Genomic DNA, 19,213 nt, shown 5'->3' on the forward strand with positions numbered 1-19,213 from the left:
TCGTTAGACCTGTTTTTCATTGACTTATAGCATACGTGTATTTTGTAGTTACAGTTGCAACATGCAACATGTTGAATTTAACTTGATTTTTGCTTCATTTCTATATGTACAAATCTTGAAATATTGTTGGACAAACGCCCACGATGATGTCCAGCCATTAAGAGGACGTTCTCATTGGGTTGCTTTACGTATTTAATAATAATATTATTGTTATTATTGTTGTTATTATATTTTATATGTCTAGATCTAAACATAGTTGTAGTTGTTGTTGTTGTTGATGCTTATTTATTTACTCTTGTTAATATGTATACACAGTTTACAGTTAGGCGATATATGTATGCTTACATCTAGCGTTATATATGTGTGTGTGTGTAAGTGTATCATTATTATAGTATTTAAAATGTTTCAATTGAAAAATTATTGGGTAAAAACTTTGCAACTTATCGAGGTTGTTGTTTTAGATGCGACCAACACATCACAAAAATTAACAGGAGTTACAGTTACATTATGTATTTTGTATAAATGTATTTTTGATGTACATCTGTATTTATATATATAGAGTATATATGTGTTGTATATATACATAACATATATATTTACGTGTTTGTTTTTTGTTTGTATATAATGCTAGTTAACTATTTAGTTGTCTAGGTGTTTCATTTATATCTAAACGGTAACTAAATTATTACAACTAAGGGAATCGCTTATTTCATACATTCTCATTTATCTCTGCTCTGTGTGTGCTTAGCTGTGTTTTGTGGGTGTGTGTGTGTGTGGTTTCGTGGCCTGCAAAAAAAGCTGCCCTGGTTCATACAATTATTGTTATCTATATATTTATTATTATTTATATATATATATATGCTTGTGTGCGTGGGTGGGTGTACATATGTATGTGTGTGTGTGGTGTATGTGTCTTGTCTGTTTGGAGAGCAACCTATCAATCGCCTGGCAATTGCCATTGCACGTGGGGACTTTTATTTATATTTACAAAACAATTTAGAAACAAAATGCTCAAAATAATCATTACTTCTTTTTTGTTGTGTGTTGAATTAACAAGAAAAACGTCTGTCAGCTGTTTGTGATTCTATTGATCCTCCTCTGAATCGCTCGCATCTATTCCGCATGCATTGAACCCTGCTGCTGTTGTGCCGCCTGCTCCTCCTGCAGGACATTGCGGCAGATTTCATATTTAATCACCTTGCCATGGCCACCGGGCAATATTTGGACTTCAACCTGAGCGGCTTGCTGTCCGGCTGCCGCTGCCGCAGCTGCTGCTTGCTGTTGTTGTTGCTGCTGCTGTTGCTGTTGCACATCGGCCTCCTGTAAGAAGTGTTCAAAGTCGAGAACTTTAGGATATCTTTTCGACTCAATTTCAAAGCGTCATCATTAACCTCGCTCTCTTCTATGCACTATGCAACAAGAAAAAAAATCATTATACTAAACTAAAGTACGCTCAAGCAAAAAAAATATATATCAATTGATTGGAATCCAAGACTCACAGCAAAGTAATTGTTATTGTTGTTGTTTTGGGACAGGTTTAAATGAAGGTACTACAACAAATAGAACAGAAAATTTGGGTATAGACATAAAGAGAATGTACAATTAGAAGACTCAAAGGAAGAACATACAAAGAGAGAGAGAGAGAGAGTGACACAGGCACAAATCACACGCAAGAGAGACAAGAAGACAACAAATAATAATAATAATAGGTACATACATCTAAATACACATGACAACAATAATAATAGTGAGATAATGTTATATATTTGATTACAAACAATTATCGGTAATTTTGAATAGGTTTGTTCATACACACCTAAAACGCGCACAGTGAAGCCTTTTTTGCGTACGTATTAACGTTTTACTGTAGTAGTATTTGATCTATTTGTTCATATTGTTTATATGGGTTTTATTGGTTTAACGATCAATCATCTTTTCAATATCTGCGACACAAACAACACACACACACACACGCACACAATACACACGCAGCACAACTCTACAAACATGCAAATGTGTGTATCTCATCAGTTAATATTTTTGTCGATTTTCCATTTCTTTTTTGCTATTTAACAAATTCTGCGATGTGTGCATGTGCGTGTATGTGATTGTGTGTGAGTTTGTGTGAGAGAGAGATAGTGTTTTAAGTAATTTTCTTTAACTTTTTGTTTTATATTGTTCAGTTGATCTGTCGATCGGTTTATTCATATTCTTTTGTTTATTTAGTAAGAAGTAGTTGGTACAACAAGCTGCAAGTATTCGGAGTTAAAAAAAGAGGTAATGCATTTATCATATTTTGTTTTCTTTTCTCAACATATTTTCATTTCTTTTGTGTTTTTGTTTTTTTGTATTGTTTTACATAGATGATAATAAGAACATTGAGTAACGCAATACAAGAGGTGAATGTAGTAGATATGTATTTATATATTGTGTAATTCAATTGCAGTTTTAACTATGGTAACTAAAGTATAAGCTAGACGGAGTTAGATAGAGTTTTTAGCGAAAAGTAGAAAATACCCCGAAACAAAAGTTCTTGACAGACAGACACAAAAGCCTTTAGACTTTCCAACTGTATAAGAAGCATATATAGTTTTATTGTTGTAGTTATAGTTGATGTTTTTTTTTCGTTTTTGTTTTTTTTTTTTGATACTCGGTAACAATTGCATAGTTAGTTATTAACTAATTAGATTGCATAACTAAGTGGCAGCTGCTTCCACACAATATAAAACTAAGCTTATAATTACAATCTAAGCAAGATCTTTATCTTATTGTTTTTCAATTCTTTCTTAATCGTTGTTGATCAAAGCAGTTAAATCGATTTAACGGAATTCATTGAATCATAGAGAAAATATATTTCTAAATATATATATGCATGGGGGTGTCGGATTGTGTTGGTTGGTTGGTTTTTGGAGGGGTTAAAGGCTGAGGCACTAGGCACTTAGCATACCTGTTGCTGCGATATGGCTGGCTTTGTTTCCAAATGCTGGCGCTGATGCAGCATCAGATGATTCTTTTGGAAGAATGCCTTTCCACACTCGCAGACATGAGTGCGCACCGTGCAACCGCCATTGGGATGTCGTCGATTGTGCTGCATTAGGCCGTGCTTGGCAGCGAATCCTTTGCCGCAACTGGCACAGAAATGCGATTTGGGCTTGTTGGCCGGCGATACGGTGACCACATGCTGTTGCTGCTGCTGTTGTTGCACATGCTGCAGATGCTGTTGGCCGTGCACTGGCATCGTGGGCACTGCGGTGACAACGGCTTGCGGATGGGTCGAGTTGGCGGCCTGCACCAGCGTGGTCTGTGACATCACCTGACCGGTGGACGATATGATTTGCACGGGCACTGGACTCTGTGCCACCAGATTCGGATTGGCGGTTACCACTGTGCCCGGATTGAGGCTTGCTGTGCTCAAGAAGTGACCTGGTAGCGCTGCTGTCAATGCGCATAAATCTGTCATCAGGCTCTTGTCGCCTGTGTGCAATCTTAAATGCAAGGCAAGCGCCTCGCGACTATTAAACGCGCTTCCACATTCGCTGTAAACATATAAAACAGGTAAGTTTTAGTTATATAGAAATATGAATTTGGTTTAAATCATCTTGACGAACCGGCAAACATATTGTGGACGTGCCACACCATTCGCATCAGTTGTGGAGACGGTGAGCAGCGTTGAGTTTGCTGGATTACTGACAACGGTGATAGTCTGCGGATGTCCGGGGTGATGATGCGGCTGTTGTATCTGCTTAAATTTCAATTTAATTAAACTTGACGCTTGCACACAGCTTTCAGAATCGGGGCTATACATACCTGTTGATTGGCTATTATGGTGGCGCTGCTCGTATTGGGATTGACACCATTGTGCGCTGCACGCACATGTTGATGCAGCTCCGCCTTGGTGAGGAAACCCTCGCCGCAGCTTACGCAGGGATGCGCCTGCTCGCCGGTATGTACGCGCCTAAAACCAGAACAACGATTAGTCAATACAATAGAATTGGCAGCGAGAGAGAAAGAAAGCGTTTACCTCATGTGGGAAACTAGCGTTCGCTTCTGTAGAAATTCTTTGCCACAAACCGTACAGGAATGGGGTATTTTGCCGTGTATACGTCCGTGATTAACCAGTTGAAACTTGCGTGGAAAGGATGCTCCGCAGTCAGCACAAACAAATGGATTCAATGAACCATGAAAGCTGCAATTAAAGATTGAGTTAATTTCAATGCTGTTATGTACTATTTGGGGAATAACTTACCGCGAGTGCATAATCAGGTGATTCTCCTGTGCGAAACTTTCACCGCATTCCTCGCAGACGTAAGGTCGTTCGCCGGCGTGAAATTTACTGTGCGTCACCAGGTGACGTTTGAGGGGAAATGCTCGCCCGCACTCCTGGCACACAAATGGCCGCTCGCGACTATGGACACGTGAGTGGGTCAACAGATGATGCTTAAGGGTAAAACTCTTCTTACACTCCTGACACTGATATGGCCGATCGGTTGAGTGCAGCAATAGATGCGTATTTAGACAGTGTTTGTGCGCAAAACTCTTGCCGCAATGGGTGCAAATATGTGGACGTTCGCCTGCAAAATGTTCCCAACACACACCGAACGTGAACGTGCATCACGGCAGTGAGGGAGAACACAAAAAAACAACAGGGGATTTGATTAGACCTGCTCGGTGGCTCAATAGGTATGTGCTAGGAACAAGAACAACCACCTGTGTGCACGCGTGCGTGTGTTGTCAAATGATGTTTGAGCAGAAAGGATTTACCGCACTCGTCACAGCTGTACGGGCGCTCCTTCTTGATGGTGGCGTCGGTCTAAAAAAGAACAGAGAAGAACCACAGAAAACGAAAGAAGGAAAAAAAAACATTGATTACAATTCATCGCACTACTTGTAACAGATATTTCATTTCAATATGTGAAAGGACTGCATTGATATCGAGTGAATAAATGTGTGTTGTTTTGATGTTTGTGTAAGTGTAATTGTTGTTGTAATTGTAATTGTAACATAATTGTGGAGCTTACTTCGCTGAAATGCATTGATTCCTGTAGTTCGGTCTTTGGGGACAATTCTAATGTGCCTGGCTCCAACTTTAAGTTGGGTGCTTCGCCCTGTGAGTCCTCGTTCTCTTCGAGTCCTTGTATTACTTTCTGTACTTGAACTGAAATACCAGGAAGTATGTCACCTAAGAGTGTTGTTGCACCGCCAACGGAACAATAACCAAATGGAATTCAAGGAAGATATCAAAAAATAAAAGAGAAGAAAACAAAGAAAGAAAATCAAAAGTACGAACCAAAACAAAAAACGCAAATCTCAACAAAGCAGCAACCAATTAAAAAAAAACAAAAAGAGCAAAACTATTTTAGAAAACAAAAATTTAAAACAATTACAAACGAAATAAAATTGTAAGAACCAAATATACGTAAAGCAACGTAAGATATATTGTAACGGTAGCACATACACGTAACGCAACGTAACGTAACATAATGCAATGCAAATCTGCAACGCAACGGAATGGAACGAAACAGAGCGGTACGATACGATACGATACGATATGGAACGGAACGAAACGGGAAAGCAACGAGAATCGAGTAGTAACCAGTACCAAGAAGAGTGCCAAAAAAGTGTAGCGGTAGAGACAGAGTAGGAGAGTAGGAGCAGGAGGAGATAATCGAACACAACACAGATTTTGAGATGCTTACTTGGTGTCGCGCCTGGCGCCGTCGAATGATGGTGGTGCGCTCCGTCGCCAGCGGTGAGTGTGTGCGTCTGATGGTGGCCGTGGCCGGCTGCAAGGGCGCGTTTGATTAAGATCTCATTGCACTCCTCTTGGGTGAGATGCAGTGCTCCAATTGAGCTAAAATGCGACTTAGCCGCAGCGGCGCTCGTTGTCAATACAGTTTGTCCAGTTTTGGCGTCAACAATGCTGCCATTTGTTAATGTATGATGATGCGCAGCAGCCGCTGGATCACCACCTGCTGCCGCAACTGCAGCTGCTGCCGCTGTCGCCTGATCGACTAATAGATCTATTTTTTTTTTCACGCCACAGCCCGCCGCCCGCCGCCGCCGCCGTGTATAAAATGAGTGGTGAGTGAATGAGTGAGTTTTAGGGGAAAGTGAGGAGGGAGTGTTTTGGGGGGAAAGGGTTGTGAGGGGGGTGGTGGTGGTAGTAATGCGTGACAGCAATACAAGAAGATCAAAATACAGCAAAACACACACAGAGATTGAATAAGAGAGAGAGAGAGAGAAGAGATATATCGGAGGATATTACATATTTCGTAAATCGGTGGGGATTACAGCGAGCGAGCGGAAAGTAGCGAGTTGTAAGTAGGTGAGTGAGAAAGAGAAAGTGTAAAGAAGAGAGAGAAACAATCGATTAGCGAAAAACCCACTGAACAATCGATAGATTCGATTACAACACATCAACAACGCGTGCAACACGGATATTTGATTTCTCAAACTGATTTTAAACTGATTTTTTCATAACGACCACTTACAGTTCTTATCGAGCGAATTTATGCTCAACACTTGTTGACCAGAATCCTGTTTTTTGACCACCGTCGATGCGGCGCCTGTGGTAATCACTCTGTGGATGGATAGATATAGAAAGAGAGAGAGAGAGAGAAGAGAGAGCATCGAAGCAGACGGGAAATAACGAGGCTTAGTTTTGTTGTTGTCATGTTTAATGTGGAGTTATTATTTGATATTGATTTAATTTGATCTCTTTTTTTTTTGTTCTTGTATTTAATGATTTTTAACTCCGTTTATTGTTGCAATTCTTGAAAACGCACCTTTGTGTTCCGGGCGCAAATGAGTCATTCACCACGAACATACGACGGACGACATTGCCCTTATTGCTGGCAGCAAGTGCACCTTTAACATCCTTTTGTACGGCCAATGATCCATCCGTGGATAACAGATAGGGCATCTAAAATAGGTGGGTACACATTGTTTTCAATAAGACTCGACTGCAATGCATTGCACACAATAAATGCATGTGTGTAGGGATGAACAAAACTCCTCCACACAAACTGTGATGATCATTATGAAGATGATGTTATTTTGAGAGCTTTTTCATATATGTAAGTACTGTACTTGATATATTCTTGATTGTTTTGGTTTGGTTTGTTTTTGGTTTCGTTTTTGTTCATGTCTGTTGTTAGTTGTTGGTTGATTGATTGATTGATATTGATTTGTCCCCAAAAACCGAACAGATTACAGGAAATGCAAGTGCAATTATTTTTCAGAATTATTCAACACTGATGATCCGTCGTTGCATACAACAATTCATTAATTCGAAATACTTAAGTTTTATTTTTTGTTGGTTTGGTTAGATAGGTTATTAATCTAATGCTATGCTAAATGATTAGTACAAAAAGTACAGTCGCGACTGCAAATTGGTTCAAAGTATTGTATTTTATGTTGCGGTTTATTGTTGTTCATTTTGCCTTGTTAACAACACGCTACACCTGCGCGCAGCGGCGCGGCAACAGTTGATAATAACACAAATGCCAAATGAAAGGGAAGCAAGCAACAGCGGCAGAGGCAGCACTAGCGGCAGAAGGCAGCAGCAGTAGTCGAAGAACGAGAAGAAGAAGACCACCATACAAAACACCAGACAGCAGAGCAGTCAATATAAAGCGCGCGCTTTTTTTCCACTGCGCTCGCTCAGTCTGGGTCTCTGTGCAATTGGACTTTTGACAGTTTGTTGAGCGCCAAAACGTAAGCAAGTGTAATCAAAACACACGCACGCACCCCACGCATACAGATGTGTCAACTGGGCGTGTATGCGTGCGTGAGAGAGCGACTCACTAGTGGTGTGCGTGAGTGTGTTGAGTTGGGAGTGTGTGTGTCTGTATTGGTGTTGAACATTCAACGAACGGCGAATTGAAGACTGCCGCACACATGCACACAAAATGGTTGCCAGCGCATGCGGCGAATTCAAACACAACGAAACGTAAATTCTGCATGTGTGTGTGTATGTATTCACAATCGTGTGCGCGCTAAGAGGCAGGCAGAAAACGCAGCGAAACAGGGTTGCACTCTCATGCCAAAGCAAAAATGTACTGCCAATTGTATAACAAAGTTGTTGTTTGTGTTGTACAAAAAACAAAATGTACGCACACAAAATGAACAGAAACGCAAAATAAAAACCAATATTCAGTAAATGTACAGTAAATTATTAGATTAATATAAATTATCAATTTATTTATCGATTATTATGTCTATCGATTGCTTTTGCCAACACCAAGCTGCCAATAAATATACCAAATTCATTAATTGCAAATTAAAATGCTCTTAGGAACACGAGTTGGGAATGCGTCAAAAATCAGCTGCCCAGCTACCGCATGTGCAACGCAACGTGCGTATTTATTGTTTGTTTGCATACACACAGCTCTACATGCATATGTAGGTAAATACATACATACGTACGTTCGTACGTACAAATGAATGTAGTACATATACGCGTACGCATACATTTTACAAATACCAAATTATGAATGTTTACGAATGAAATGGAAACGAAAAAATTTCGTATAAATGTATGGTAAAAGAATTCTAACACACTCGCTCGCATTCGCATGACCAACGCAGTTACATAAAAGTATATGTAGCTGTTTTTTTCTTGTATTTGCGCCTCTCCACGTATGTATGTATATCGTACGTGTATACATACACGCGCTCAACTCCGCATACGTACATACACAGATAGAGGTCCGATGCACTTATACATACACGGCGCATGAAAACCAACGAGTGTGCGAGCGAACGTACGACGTAGCTGTATCTGTATTAGAGATGGTAACGTGACGACAATTTCATCGTCCAATCTGATTTGCTTCACGATTACAACTTGTAACTGTGTATATTTATCAATAGGTGTGCATAAACAAATATGTACGCATGTTTACAAAATTTACGAAACAGAATTTAAAAAAAATCTATTTGGATATTATTGTTCGTGAATTGTGCGCGTAATTTTTGCAAAAGCCATGGAATTTGCGCACACGAGACCACGTCATGCGACCATCTCTAATTGGTTTGCTTGTGTGTATGTGGCGCTGTTGTTAAGACAACAGCAACGTTGGGTGGGCAACAGGGGGATGTGTAGAGACGACACAACACGATTCGCTGTAGGAAAGCAACAGCAACATTATTACGTGGGAGGTGGGGGGATAGGAGGTTGGCTGGCTCGTTGGGTCGATTGGTTATTTAGTAAAGCAGCTTGTAGTTGCAAAAGCACTCGATATAAAAGAATAAAGACAAAAAGAAAATAATGCAAAAGAAATACAAAAAACGAAGAATTGATAATATGCAACGAAGGAAATTCTTGATGTATACATACAAATTGAGAGACTCCACTTACCGATTCCCCACCGACAGTGTAGTTAAAATTTGGCGATATCTCCAAAACGGATTCTGCGGCACGGTTGCCGTTGTCTGCAATATTCCAAGCGTAGCTGAAGTGCGGATTGCTCTGTGCAGCGCACATTATAATGAAGCAAAGCAGAAAAAGGGGGAGGCGAAAGAGAAAAAAGCGCAAAATTTCCAAACGCAAATGTAATTGCACTTTTCTGTTGCTTGTATTTGTATTATATGTATGTATGTATTTATACAAAATCACGTACAAAATACTAGCCTCCTTCAATTCGTCAACGTCGCGCGTTAAGATGCAATTTTCAATTATTTCTTTATTTTTCACTTTATTTTTTTCTCTTGGTTGGATCGCGACAAAAATATGCGACGAAAACGAGCGACGAGTACGGCGACGAACAACACACCGAAAAGAAAGTCAACTTGCTTCTGTGGCTGAGGCGGGCGCCATTTTTTTCCGTTCCCTCGAAAAATTCACTTCGTTGGCGTTGGCGTGCTTCTTAGCTGCTGCTTGCTTGCTGCCTCAAATTCAATTCATTGATAAGCGCACTTTTGAATTGGTATGTGTGTAGGTGTAGGTGTGTGTACGCGCTGTGTATTAATGTGCCGTATTTGCAATTAAATTTATAAACAAAATAACGCACACAGTTTTTATACCCCCAATATAAATTCACAGACACAGACACCACTGAAAAATTCCTTAGTGTTCGTGTTCGACTGCTGACGCCATTTTGTGTGTGACCAGTGTATACACATGGTTTTATTTTATATGCAGCCAGAGTTGCATTTTCCTCAGTGTTTTACAAATTCATCGACATTACACGTTTTACAGCACAGAACTCTCGTCCTTGCTGTTTAGATCCTTTCGATAGTTTTTTCAACTTACAATATTTGGGCGCTCACTATTTTACATAAGGAAATTGTAGTCAGTTCATGTTTTATTTAAACACCGATAGTCGATAAGCGGTTTGTAGACTAGCTATCGATATTGTGTTAAAGTGTATTGCCGTCTGTTTTCATAACACATTTTCGTAAAAGTAAAAAACTGAAATAAAACACAAAATGTCCTTATCACCGGCTAGTGGCATTGGACGCTTTTACAAGCACTCGGCGAAAATAATACGCTTTGTGCGCCTTGGCTGTACAAATCGCCCATTCTATCACATTGTTGTCATGGAGGTTTGTTGGGCTTGAGTTAAAAATTGTTGTAATCGTGTAACGAACACATTAAATTAATTTTGCAGAGGCGCAAAAATCAGCATCAGCCTGTAATTGAGCAAGTCGGTTCATACGATCCAATGCCCAACGAGAACAATGAGAGATTAGTTGCCCTCAACACCGAACGCATTCGTTTCTGGCTTGGCAAAGGAGCTCACATGTCTGAGCCGGCTGCCGAGTTGTTGGGCATCTCTGGTTTGCTCCCCGTGCATCCCCGCACTTACATGACAGCTTGGCGCAATCGCAAGGCGGCAGCCGAGGCGGCGGCATTGGCAGAAGCGGAGGGCAGTCAGAAAGCGGCAGAAACCGCGTAGTGTTTTCCTTGTTATTTATCATTTAATTAACCAATAAAATATGCATTGTTTTTACAATTTATGTGGTAACAAGCCAAGATTTCACACCTACTGCACGTATATATAAACATCTAGTATGTATAATCAAATGAGGAGCTTGCGGGCCCTAATAACAATCAATAGCAAATTCATTAGTGATAAACGGATGGTGGCCAAAGAGATAAATATATGTATGTGTTTGTGTGTGACGATTATCCTTGCATGCGCGGAAGCTTCAAAATGCTCAAGGAAGGCAATTATTTACAAAGTTCATCTCTAGTCGCTCTTCACAAAGTTACCGGCCTTCTTCATGCCATCATCAATGATCTTATCAACAGCTGCAGAAAAAGATTAGGATTTAAGCAACTGGGTAACAAAAGATGTCAAAAATTCTGTTCCACTTACATGCATGATGTTTAAGGAAATAGGGTCTCAGCAGCTTGTGGTAGATGATAACCGAACCATTGTTCTCCACGGGCAACATGCACCAAATGAGGAAAGCGCACTGTACAAAAAGACAGATAAATGAATGTTAAATCACAGATAGTTACATGAACAAAGAAATCTTTACCTTTAACAACCAGTAGAAGGGAATAACGTGGGTCAGCACATGCGAGAAGAACTCGATGACGGTAAAGATGCCAAAGGTGACCCAGTAAGTCAGCCATTTGGTGTCATCCTGTTTGGTGCTGGACTCGATGGCATGAATTGAGATGTAAGCCGGATACAGTACACCAATGATGTTGCACAAGAGTTGTGCGCCATAGCCAAAGATCAGATACAAGGCACAGAATGTTGCGGCACCTGAAATGCATTGTAATTTGAACAAATTAATTTAATTTTTTTCTGGTTTTGCATTTTTGTAGTTACCATAGCGCACTATAGCATTCTCTTGGAAAATTTCAATAAGTTTTAATTCCAAAGCCTCAAAAGCCATCTCTATAACTGTGTCTCTTTTGAGAAATATGTGTAAATGAGATGCGTTTGCCCTTTTTGCGTTGTGACTGCAAAATGGGCGACAGCAGCAGCATCAACCCATCTGCCCCTTGTGCATCTTGGATGCTATTATTAACCTTTTAGCTCTTGTCACAATTTGGCTGATATACGAGACACGCGCATTAACACGCTTATAAATTGCAAACATGCTCTGTGCGATGATCTTTAAGATCTCGCCCAGACCCAACAAATCGATTGACCAGTGTTGCATTATACGCTCAGTTTAGTTCAACGCATCAGAGCGGTGAGATATAATCGATTGCTGTTGTGTGCTTATTAATTATTAATCAGACACTTATCTAAAATGACGTCACGGGAAATTTATTTCCCAATTTCATACTTTTTATACGCGTTTGCTCATGCTGTAGATGTACTGTGTGTGTTTGTAGCTGGCTGCTAATAAGTGTCGAGAGACGTAACACAAGTGTTAAACACACTGAAGGAGTGGGAGAGAAGGGGGAGACTCACCTGTCCCAATGTAGACCACGGGCACTCTGACATTACGTCTCGCCGCTTGGCGTTGTTTTATTTCCATAATATAATCCCAAAGCCACATTAAAGGTTTTTATTCCAGTTAGCATAACACACACACAAACAAACAAGTGGCCACAAATACACGCATGTATATACGTTGTATGCTTGCATGTGTGCACCTGGCCCCCACGTGTGCAAAAACGCCACGAACGCACACACACGCACGCACACTGGTAAGCAAGCAGAGCAAAGTCGAAAGCTGAGCTTGGCCTTTGCAATTTTCAATTAAAAATTGCTGTTTCTATTAAATTTTCCTGTTTTTTAGCACGACAAACGAGTGATGAATGTGCGCTGAAAGTACTCTACAATGAGACTGAAGTAAACAAAAGAAAAGTATGGATAAGAAATACACAATATGCTATAGTATTTGTAGTTAACCTGGTGTGCGTGTGTTTCTGAGATCTGTTGTAGTATTTGTGTGTTGATGTGTTGTTTTTGTTTAGTATGCAACTAATGCATAGTGAACTCCAGCTAGAGCTTCTATACAATAATCAAAAGCCTATTTTGGCGCCCCTATCTGACATTGTGGACTTTATAACAGGTTGCGGTTGTTGCTATTTATAAATGCGAAAAAATTTAACTTAGTCACCAACACGACACGCATATGTTGTAATCTTTTGCTGCCTCAAGGCAACATTATATAGGTGCGGCACGCTTGCCTTGAATCCTTTACGCATTTTAAGGGACACTTACCAAAGTATATCTTCACTCTATCAACGCCTGTGCGTTCCTCCACAAAATCGAAGGCTTTGGTCCATGGTTTCTTGGGATCGCGCAGCGACACGTCGACAGTTCCTTTGTAGTTATCGAACCACTGCGATACCTGAGCTAATTGGGCGGTCATTTTGTTACAGAAGATTTCAGCAGGCAATTTAAATGATTGAAGAATGAATGTCGCCGACTAGTCTCATCAGCGTTATTTGCTGTTTCTTGTCGGTGAAACAAACACAATGTGACCGCAAGTTTGACGGCTGCAATGCCGTAAAAATTGACATTTCGGAATATTACAGTATACAGCAATGTAAAATGGTCACACTGTTACTCGCGCATGTTGTCGACGCACCTCCACAGTGAGGCCTATCGCTGTGATAAATTTGAAATAAGTTTACAATTGGTCAAATAAAATATTAACAAAAATAACGAGTTTTATTTAATGATGAAGTATTGCACAGTTAAAGTTACTAGCTTCTATAGGGTACTCTACGCATATGACAAAAAAGGCACATTTATACTAGCTGGCTAGTTGGCAGCTTGCCAAGGAAATTGGAATCTCTAGGTACTTTTTTTTGTTTGGTATAAACAACTTAACAAATAGTTTACAAATTTGTACTTGACGCTAACACAATGACTAGAACTTTTCTAGAAACGCAGATCGTACTTTTCGCGCACGGCGACCAGTTCGTCAAAGAACAAGAGCACTAAGGTCGAGTGTGGTGCGATCCGCAGATAGTTGGCCCAAAAGCCTTTATACATACCATAAATGCCCTCGCTTCGCAGGATCTTAAAGAAGCAATCCAACCAGCCATTATAGTACAGACCCCGACCCTGAGCATCAACGCCCTGATTGTACAGACGCGTGCTAATAACATCCGGTGGCGTAATGGCCACTGACATTAGCGATCCCGCAATGAGTCCAGCACAGAAGGAATTGTAAGTGGGCTGCGTAACCAGATCATATTCGACCAACAGAGCCTTGGTCTTGCCAAACGTGGCAATCTGCGCCCCCGAGCCAACAGCTGCCCGAGGCAGTGAAGCCAAGGAGCCACGCCACAAGCCCATAATGCCGCCCTGCTTGTAAATCTCACGCATCGCGCTTCCGAGCGATGTGTGGGAGTGTTGATAGCCAACGGCAATCTCGTTGGCAGCTTGCGATTGCAGCTGCGTCTTAATCTAAAGAAGAGACAGAGACAATAATTTGTATGCTTATCTAAGCCGGAATCATCAGACATTCAAATTAGCAGCGCATGATATTTGATAGATAAGTTGTTTATACGGCTATATATTGCCCGTGCCTTTATGTAATAGGCTGTGTGCACTCACCATGAAAAATGGACTCGAAAAATAGGAGCCCACAACACCGCCAATGGCGCCCCACATTAAGCCCAGGCCAAATGAGATTTCGCCATTCTTCTTGTGCATCCAACGTTTGTCCACAGCAGTTGTGTAAATGCTCAACCTGTTGAGTGTCAACAGTGAATCACGTGAACATCAATGTAAGCTATTCGCACTGTATTTACCTGAATGAATTAATGATGAACTGAAAGTACAGAGCTGGCACCAATCCTTTTTGCAGGCCATGCAACCCGTCGTTTTTGGCCACCGTTATGAAGGCCTGCAGCACTCCCTTGTAGGGCTCCGCGTAAGATCCGCGAGCCGCCAATTCGCCTTGCAATTGAATGCGCGTCTTAATGACCTCTATAGGATTGGTGAAAAATGTGGCGCCCACGGAGGCCAGGCCGCCGAGTACAAAGTCCGATGTAGCCATCACTTGTGAGTTCGTTAAGGTTGAACTAGAAATAGCTCAGCAGGATTTTTATGCGTTGACAACGACGGCGGCCAATAAGAGGCATATTATGAACCGTCGTCACGGGATGTTTCTCGTTGAATAAATTATAGCAGCATAACTGCTGAAGTTGCGGTTCTTAGTTGTTGTTGTCAACGTCTTAAAGATAGCTTGATGTGTAATTGCTGCCCAAAATATTTAAATGTGCAAGACTCCCGGCGGTGAATGAGTATTGTGTTGTTTTATTGCGGATTAGCGTGACCGCCAATGGGAAAATTACAAATTTACAAATTTTCCATTACAAAATATACTAAACTGGACCATATAATAGCTTATGACAAAAAAAGTACTATAATTTAAGCGCCACTTTGAAATTATCATGAAGTCATCATTGAGCTGGACAATTGTTTTTAAACAATCAAATAAATGTAACAATTAATCTGTACCATTTATGTGTAAATAATTAATTATACTAACTGTACACTAATCAGGTCGTAACAATTTGTGGTAGATAATCAATTTTTTAATATCTATGGAAACATGAAAAATAATATATTACACTATTATTAACTTATTTAAATGCAAAAATGTGGATTAGCTTTGTAAACAAATATCTTAGCCCAATTGGTTTTTTAAACAGATTGCTTGATTTCATCAAAAACAAAATGTATTCCATCACTATTTTGGTGAGACCCCAGTTCAGAAATACTATATTACTGCAGTCCGCAGCAACGTGGTATATTTTGAAAATCAACATGTGGTCACGCTGCAGAAATGCAAAACAACAAAAGTTCTTTAGGTTTTAAGTGTTTGTAAAAAAGTAAATTAATCGAAAAACGAACAAACGGAGTGAATATTTTGCACTTCAACTTGCACACAATTAACATATTGAAACGCACGCGGGACGTGCCTTCCACACAATGCAATTGTGCCTCTGGTCCATACTCAAAGTGACGCTAGCAATTGCGTTCTATGCGCCCAGTGAATCTCTAGCCTATAAAATTGTGCGTCTTCAAGACAATCTGTGTTCAGACAAGCTATTCTTCACACTAGCCAAGCCATTCCGCGGCGATCCCACCCTACGGCTGACAGATGATCACGATTCGGCTGCAATTATAACCCAAACATGGAATGTCACAATGCCCAGTGGTGGCCACTCGGTGAACAAGATCAAATACGACTGCAAGTTTCGAGTGCAGACCAATGAGCGGCCGCCGCGGGGCATTTACACCATAATCACAAGGCTTAAGCTTCGAAGCGATCCGGTGACGAAGAAATGCATCGATTATATTCAGTTCAGCAATGGGAATCGTTCGCCCAGCGAACGCATTTGCAATGACATCTCAATTGATGGGCCAGCTGGCCGTTTGGTCTTCGATCAGCGCGATCGCGATGTTCATGTGCATATTTTCATCGATGGGGATCGACATATTTTCGAGGATCCACTGGAGTTGCGAATGGTGTTGACAACGCATTCGGAGTGTCAGTTTGCTGGCGATTTTCTATGTAATCCCAAGGATCAATACTCGTGCATATCGCGACATTTTGTACGCGACAACATCACGAATTGTATGTATCCGTGTCGGGATGAAGGCACTTGCTTCCACGATGCCATAATTTCCGAAGTGGACACCACGAATGTTGCGATATCGGCAATAACATCGCTCATTTTCACAATGCTTGGCGTGGGTTTTTGTGTTTGGATCTGCTGGAAATATTGGAATTGCATCACGGTGCAGCAGCATGCCCATGAAGCATCTGCCGCTCGCTTTAATCAGCGACGTGCACGGGTAATTATTTAAATAAGTGCATAATATATTGTATATATGTATATTGAGTCATTGTTTAAATTTGTTTTTGTAGACGGACGTGCCAACTATTGAGTTGCCCACAGCGCCGACATACGACGGCATGCTGACACACGATCTGTCCCCCAATTCGCAGGAACATCACCAGCAACAACAACAACTGCAGCAACCGGCAACACCAAAAGATTTGCCACCCAGCTATGAATCACTTTTCCCAGACAGATAAGGGCTGTCTACTACAAAAGATCGATAGATTGTTCCCTATTTGTGCCAGATCGAACCAAAAAAAACAAAGAATACTCATGTCAGCAAGCACTTGGGTAATTAATTACAATAGGTAATTGCATAATTGTCACATGAACAAAACGAAAAAGAAATTAGCAAAAAGAAGGCAATGTAAATATGCACATTTGTTGTAGCATTTAGGACTGATAATATGCTTTACGAGATTCAATTAGTTTTAGTACGAGTTTAAGGCTATATATTTGTTTTAAATGTAAGACACTCACTCGTAAATGTGTTCAACTTCGAACAATATCAAGTACAACCGTAAACATTATAATGTGTATTACATCGTAACTATGAGATTCCCTATGATATTCGTAATTTTAATTTGTATCTTTATCCATTTATCTGTATATATGTTTTTGTTTTATTTTTATACTGTCAACTGTAAGAATATTTCGCCTATACTTCAATATTTGTAGTGTCGGAACAGAGTTCAATCCAATCTCAAATAGAATTCATAAAAGAAAAAAGAAATCAAGAGCAGCAGCCACACCAATGAAATATCAAGCAATTATTAAATGCAATTGTATCAATTAATTAATCGGAGATACGATAGATAGCGCAAATTCGGAGATTCCGTTAAACTAATTGTAATATGTATTATAATCGTAAATGAATGTGTATTAGCTGCATTTCGCATACATAGTTGTACCTGTATAATATTTATCACATTGTACACAAACAACAACAACAACAAATTGAAATGGAAATAAGACAAAACACTATCTATCTACATACACATGTTACATACATATAGAAAGAATACTATGGAAAACCAATTACGTTATTGCGGGCCTTGTTGTCAATTGTTAAAGCGAAAAAGAAAACGGTTATTTTGTAAGCTCAGCTAAAGTATGTATTCGAAATATCAAACTGCAGAACTTAACACTAGCGGTCAATTTGTCTCATAGCATACTCCACACATATACGTATATATTATTATCTACTACTATAAATAAATCAACTTAATGTTAAAACTCAACGTGTGCGCAGATTTTCGATGGGAAATGGGCGAAAGTACGGAGTGTAAGTCGAATTTACAGTTAACTGATTTTTATTTTTGGCAAAACTGCTTACTGCTGGTTTCATCATCATACATATGTACATATAATGAAATCCAGATGATTCAGCACGTGGCTTCAACAAAACGAAACCAGTTGCAATCACCCAAGAGTGGCTCACGAATTGTTGTTTGTTGTTTGCTTGTTTTTGCTTTGCTAATCTTTGTGTCACCGACATCGACAGATTTACGCAGAGCTTAAAGCGGGGTTTCCAAGCGTAAGGGATTTAATTAGATGGAAAGAAGATGAATGAAGTATTATTGTTTCGCTTTCATTTGAATTATGGGGTAACTCCCAACAGATTGTGCATAACTTGGACTTAAATGACTAACTGAAATTTGTCCCACTTAAACTACTTAAATCATTCAGTGTTGCAAAGTTGAACTCATTGACTTCCATTCATCAACTTTTACGAGTATTGCGAATGTTTGCCGCATTTTGAAAGTATCTACAGTAAAGTATATTCAATGCCAATGTCAAACGGTAGCTGAAATAACTCTCAAAAGTATCTGTTTGCCTTGACAAGGTTCAACCTGAAGCAAATCAATAATAATCAAGTATAAACAAAAATGAAGAGTGTTAATTTAAACGCAAACTTCGACTTTGGAGTCAAACTGAGTTACATACTATACCACATATAATGTCAATGCACGTTGCCTACGTATTTGTCCTATTTCAGGGTTATCTGCAAATTAATTGCAATTTGAAGCGATCATAATTACCCCACTTGTTGTATTATCAGTAAATCGAGTGGCTGATTTTTTATTGTTGCATTATCTAAATCCAAACGCTAACGTTTACGCATCGTAAACATCTCTTAATGGAAAGAGCGAGATAAATTATAGTATAGTAGAGTGCAGTAATCTGGGCTAGAACGCAATTGCTTGCCTACGCTAATTAAGTGTCGTCTAGATTTAAACAAAATCATATGCCTCACGTTGAACCTGTTTCCAAGCAACAAATTTCACTACTAAATAAAAAATGTGACAAAAATGAACAAATTACAGTTGTGATGCCAAAGGCCCAACGCTTGATGAAATTCGTGTGGTTTCTGGGTGGTTGCCCACAAAAATACTCTATCCCACTGAGTACAAGAAATATTTT

At 39.9% G+C, this 19,213-nt stretch overlaps 5 protein-coding genes across 24 annotated transcripts; 2 read left to right on the top strand and 3 right to left on the bottom strand.

Annotated features, from left to right (window-relative positions):
- Positions 1-262: 262 nt before the first annotated feature.
- LOC132793366 (gastrula zinc finger protein XlCGF57.1) lies at positions 263-10,084 on the bottom strand. Of its 18 annotated transcripts, none has more exons than XM_060803264.1 (13): positions 9,624-10,084; positions 9,362-9,472; positions 6,786-6,922; positions 6,492-6,580; positions 5,696-6,020; positions 5,019-5,199; positions 4,705-4,810; positions 4,247-4,571; positions 4,022-4,186; positions 3,808-3,955; positions 3,609-3,742; positions 2,948-3,536; positions 263-1,320 (listed from the first exon to the last, which is right to left on the bottom strand). In XM_060803264.1, the coding sequence occupies exons 3-13, from the start codon at positions 6,920-6,922 to the stop codon at positions 1,114-1,116; spliced, it is 2,406 nt and encodes an 801-aa protein (XP_060659247.1). In that variant the 5' UTR covers positions 9,362-9,472; positions 9,624-10,084; the 3' UTR covers positions 263-1,113. The 18 variants fall into 18 exon arrangements, 16 of the variants coding, with proteins under 16 accessions (XP_060659247.1, XP_060659246.1, XP_060659244.1 ...); XR_009633116.1 differs by adding an exon at positions 1,817-2,249 and having other exon boundaries at positions 1,181-1,320; positions 3,609-3,739; positions 4,708-4,810; ... (1 more) ...; positions 5,697-6,020; positions 9,362-10,084; XR_009633115.1 differs by adding an exon at positions 1,817-2,249 and having other exon boundaries at positions 1,181-1,320; positions 9,362-10,084.
- A 95-nt stretch (positions 10,085-10,179) lies between these two features.
- On the top strand, positions 10,180-10,958 carry LOC132793370 (small ribosomal subunit protein bS16m). Its single transcript, XM_060803279.1, has 2 exons — positions 10,180-10,548; positions 10,614-10,958. Exons 1-2 carry the CDS (start codon positions 10,432-10,434, stop codon positions 10,899-10,901), a joined length of 405 nt encoding a protein of 134 aa, XP_060659262.1. The 5' UTR covers positions 10,180-10,431; the 3' UTR covers positions 10,902-10,958.
- On the bottom strand, positions 10,904-13,418 carry LOC132793369 (receptor expression-enhancing protein 5). Of its 3 annotated transcripts, none has more exons than XM_060803276.1 (4): positions 13,143-13,418; positions 11,491-11,723; positions 11,325-11,424; positions 10,904-11,257 (listed from the first exon to the last, which is right to left on the bottom strand). In XM_060803276.1, exons 1-4 carry the CDS (start codon positions 13,291-13,293, stop codon positions 11,196-11,198), a joined length of 546 nt encoding a protein of 181 aa, XP_060659259.1. In that variant the 5' UTR covers positions 13,294-13,418; the 3' UTR covers positions 10,904-11,195. The 3 variants fall into 3 exon arrangements, with proteins under 3 accessions (XP_060659259.1, XP_060659260.1, XP_060659261.1); XM_060803277.1 differs by lacking the exon at positions 13,143-13,418 and adding an exon at positions 12,384-12,754; XM_060803278.1 differs by lacking the exon at positions 13,143-13,418 and adding an exon at positions 11,790-11,874.
- Positions 13,419-13,564: 146 nt separating this feature from the next.
- Positions 13,565-15,217, bottom strand: LOC132793368 (solute carrier family 25 member 35-like). Its single transcript, XM_060803275.1, has 3 exons — positions 14,687-15,217; positions 14,490-14,625; positions 13,565-14,339 (listed from the first exon to the last, which is right to left on the bottom strand). Exons 1-3 carry the CDS (start codon positions 14,932-14,934, stop codon positions 13,809-13,811), a joined length of 915 nt encoding a protein of 304 aa, XP_060659258.1. The 5' UTR covers positions 14,935-15,217; the 3' UTR covers positions 13,565-13,808.
- Positions 15,218-15,701: 484 nt separating this feature from the next.
- On the top strand, positions 15,702-17,137 carry LOC132793367 (uncharacterized). The gene is made up of 2 exons (XM_060803274.1): positions 15,702-16,742; positions 16,816-17,137. Exons 1-2 carry the CDS (start codon positions 15,873-15,875, stop codon positions 16,984-16,986), a joined length of 1,041 nt encoding a protein of 346 aa, XP_060659257.1. The 5' UTR covers positions 15,702-15,872; the 3' UTR covers positions 16,987-17,137.
- Positions 17,138-19,213: the final 2,076 nt, after the last annotated feature.

The sequence above is a fragment of the Drosophila nasuta genome, chromosome 3, assembly GCF_023558535.2.
Source record: "Drosophila nasuta strain 15112-1781.00 chromosome 3, ASM2355853v1, whole genome shotgun sequence".
Classification (NCBI taxonomy): Eukaryota; Metazoa; Arthropoda; class Insecta; order Diptera; family Drosophilidae; genus Drosophila; species Drosophila nasuta.

What these genes read in the sequence shown, in the direction of transcription:
- LOC132793368 (XM_060803275.1), bottom strand. Translation starts at nt 14,934, where the DNA reads ATGGCTACATCGGACTTTGTACTCGGCGGCCTGGCCTCCGTGGGCGCC. An exon ending in TTCATCATTAATTCATTCAG is followed by an intron (nt 14,626 to 14,686) that starts GTAAATACAGTG and finishes GACACTCAACAG; the next exon opens with GTTGAGCATTTACACAACTG. An exon ending in TTTCGAGTCCATTTTTCATG is followed by an intron (nt 14,340 to 14,489) that starts GTGAGTGCACAC and finishes TCTCTTCTTTAG; the next exon opens with ATTAAGACGCAGCTGCAATC.
- LOC132793369 (XM_060803276.1), bottom strand. Translation starts at nt 13,293, where the DNA reads ATGACCGCCCAATTAGCTCAGGTATCGCAGTGGTTCGATAACTACAAA. An exon ending in TAGAGTGAAGATATACTTTG is followed by an intron (nt 11,724 to 13,142) that starts GTAAGTGTCCCT and finishes AATGCATTTCAG; the next exon opens with GTGCCGCAACATTCTGTGCC. An exon ending in CCTTCTACTGGTTGTTAAAG is followed by an intron (nt 11,425 to 11,490) that starts GTAAAGATTTCT and finishes CTTTTTGTACAG; the next exon opens with TGCGCTTTCCTCATTTGGTG.
- LOC132793367 (XM_060803274.1), top strand. Translation starts at nt 15,873, where the DNA reads ATGCAATTGTGCCTCTGGTCCATACTCAAAGTGACGCTAGCAATTGCG. An exon ending in TTAATCAGCGACGTGCACGG is followed by an intron (nt 16,743 to 16,815) that starts GTAATTATTTAA and finishes TTGTTTTTGTAG; the next exon opens with ACGGACGTGCCAACTATTGA.
- LOC132793370 (XM_060803279.1), top strand. Translation starts at nt 10,432, where the DNA reads ATGTCCTTATCACCGGCTAGTGGCATTGGACGCTTTTACAAGCACTCG. An exon ending in ATCACATTGTTGTCATGGAG is followed by an intron (nt 10,549 to 10,613) that starts GTTTGTTGGGCT and finishes TTAATTTTGCAG; the next exon opens with AGGCGCAAAAATCAGCATCA.
- LOC132793366 (XM_060803256.1), bottom strand. Translation starts at nt 9,487, where the DNA reads ATGTGCGCTGCACAGAGCAATCCGCACTTCAGCTACGCTTGGAATATT. An exon ending in ACACTGTCGGTGGGGAATCG is followed by an intron (nt 6,923 to 9,361) that starts GTAAGTGGAGTC and finishes CACCTATTTTAG; the next exon opens with ATGCCCTATCTGTTATCCAC. An exon ending in CCATAATAGCCAATCAACAG is followed by an intron (nt 3,743 to 3,807) that starts GTATGTATAGCC and finishes TTGAAATTTAAG; the next exon opens with CAGATACAACAGCCGCATCA.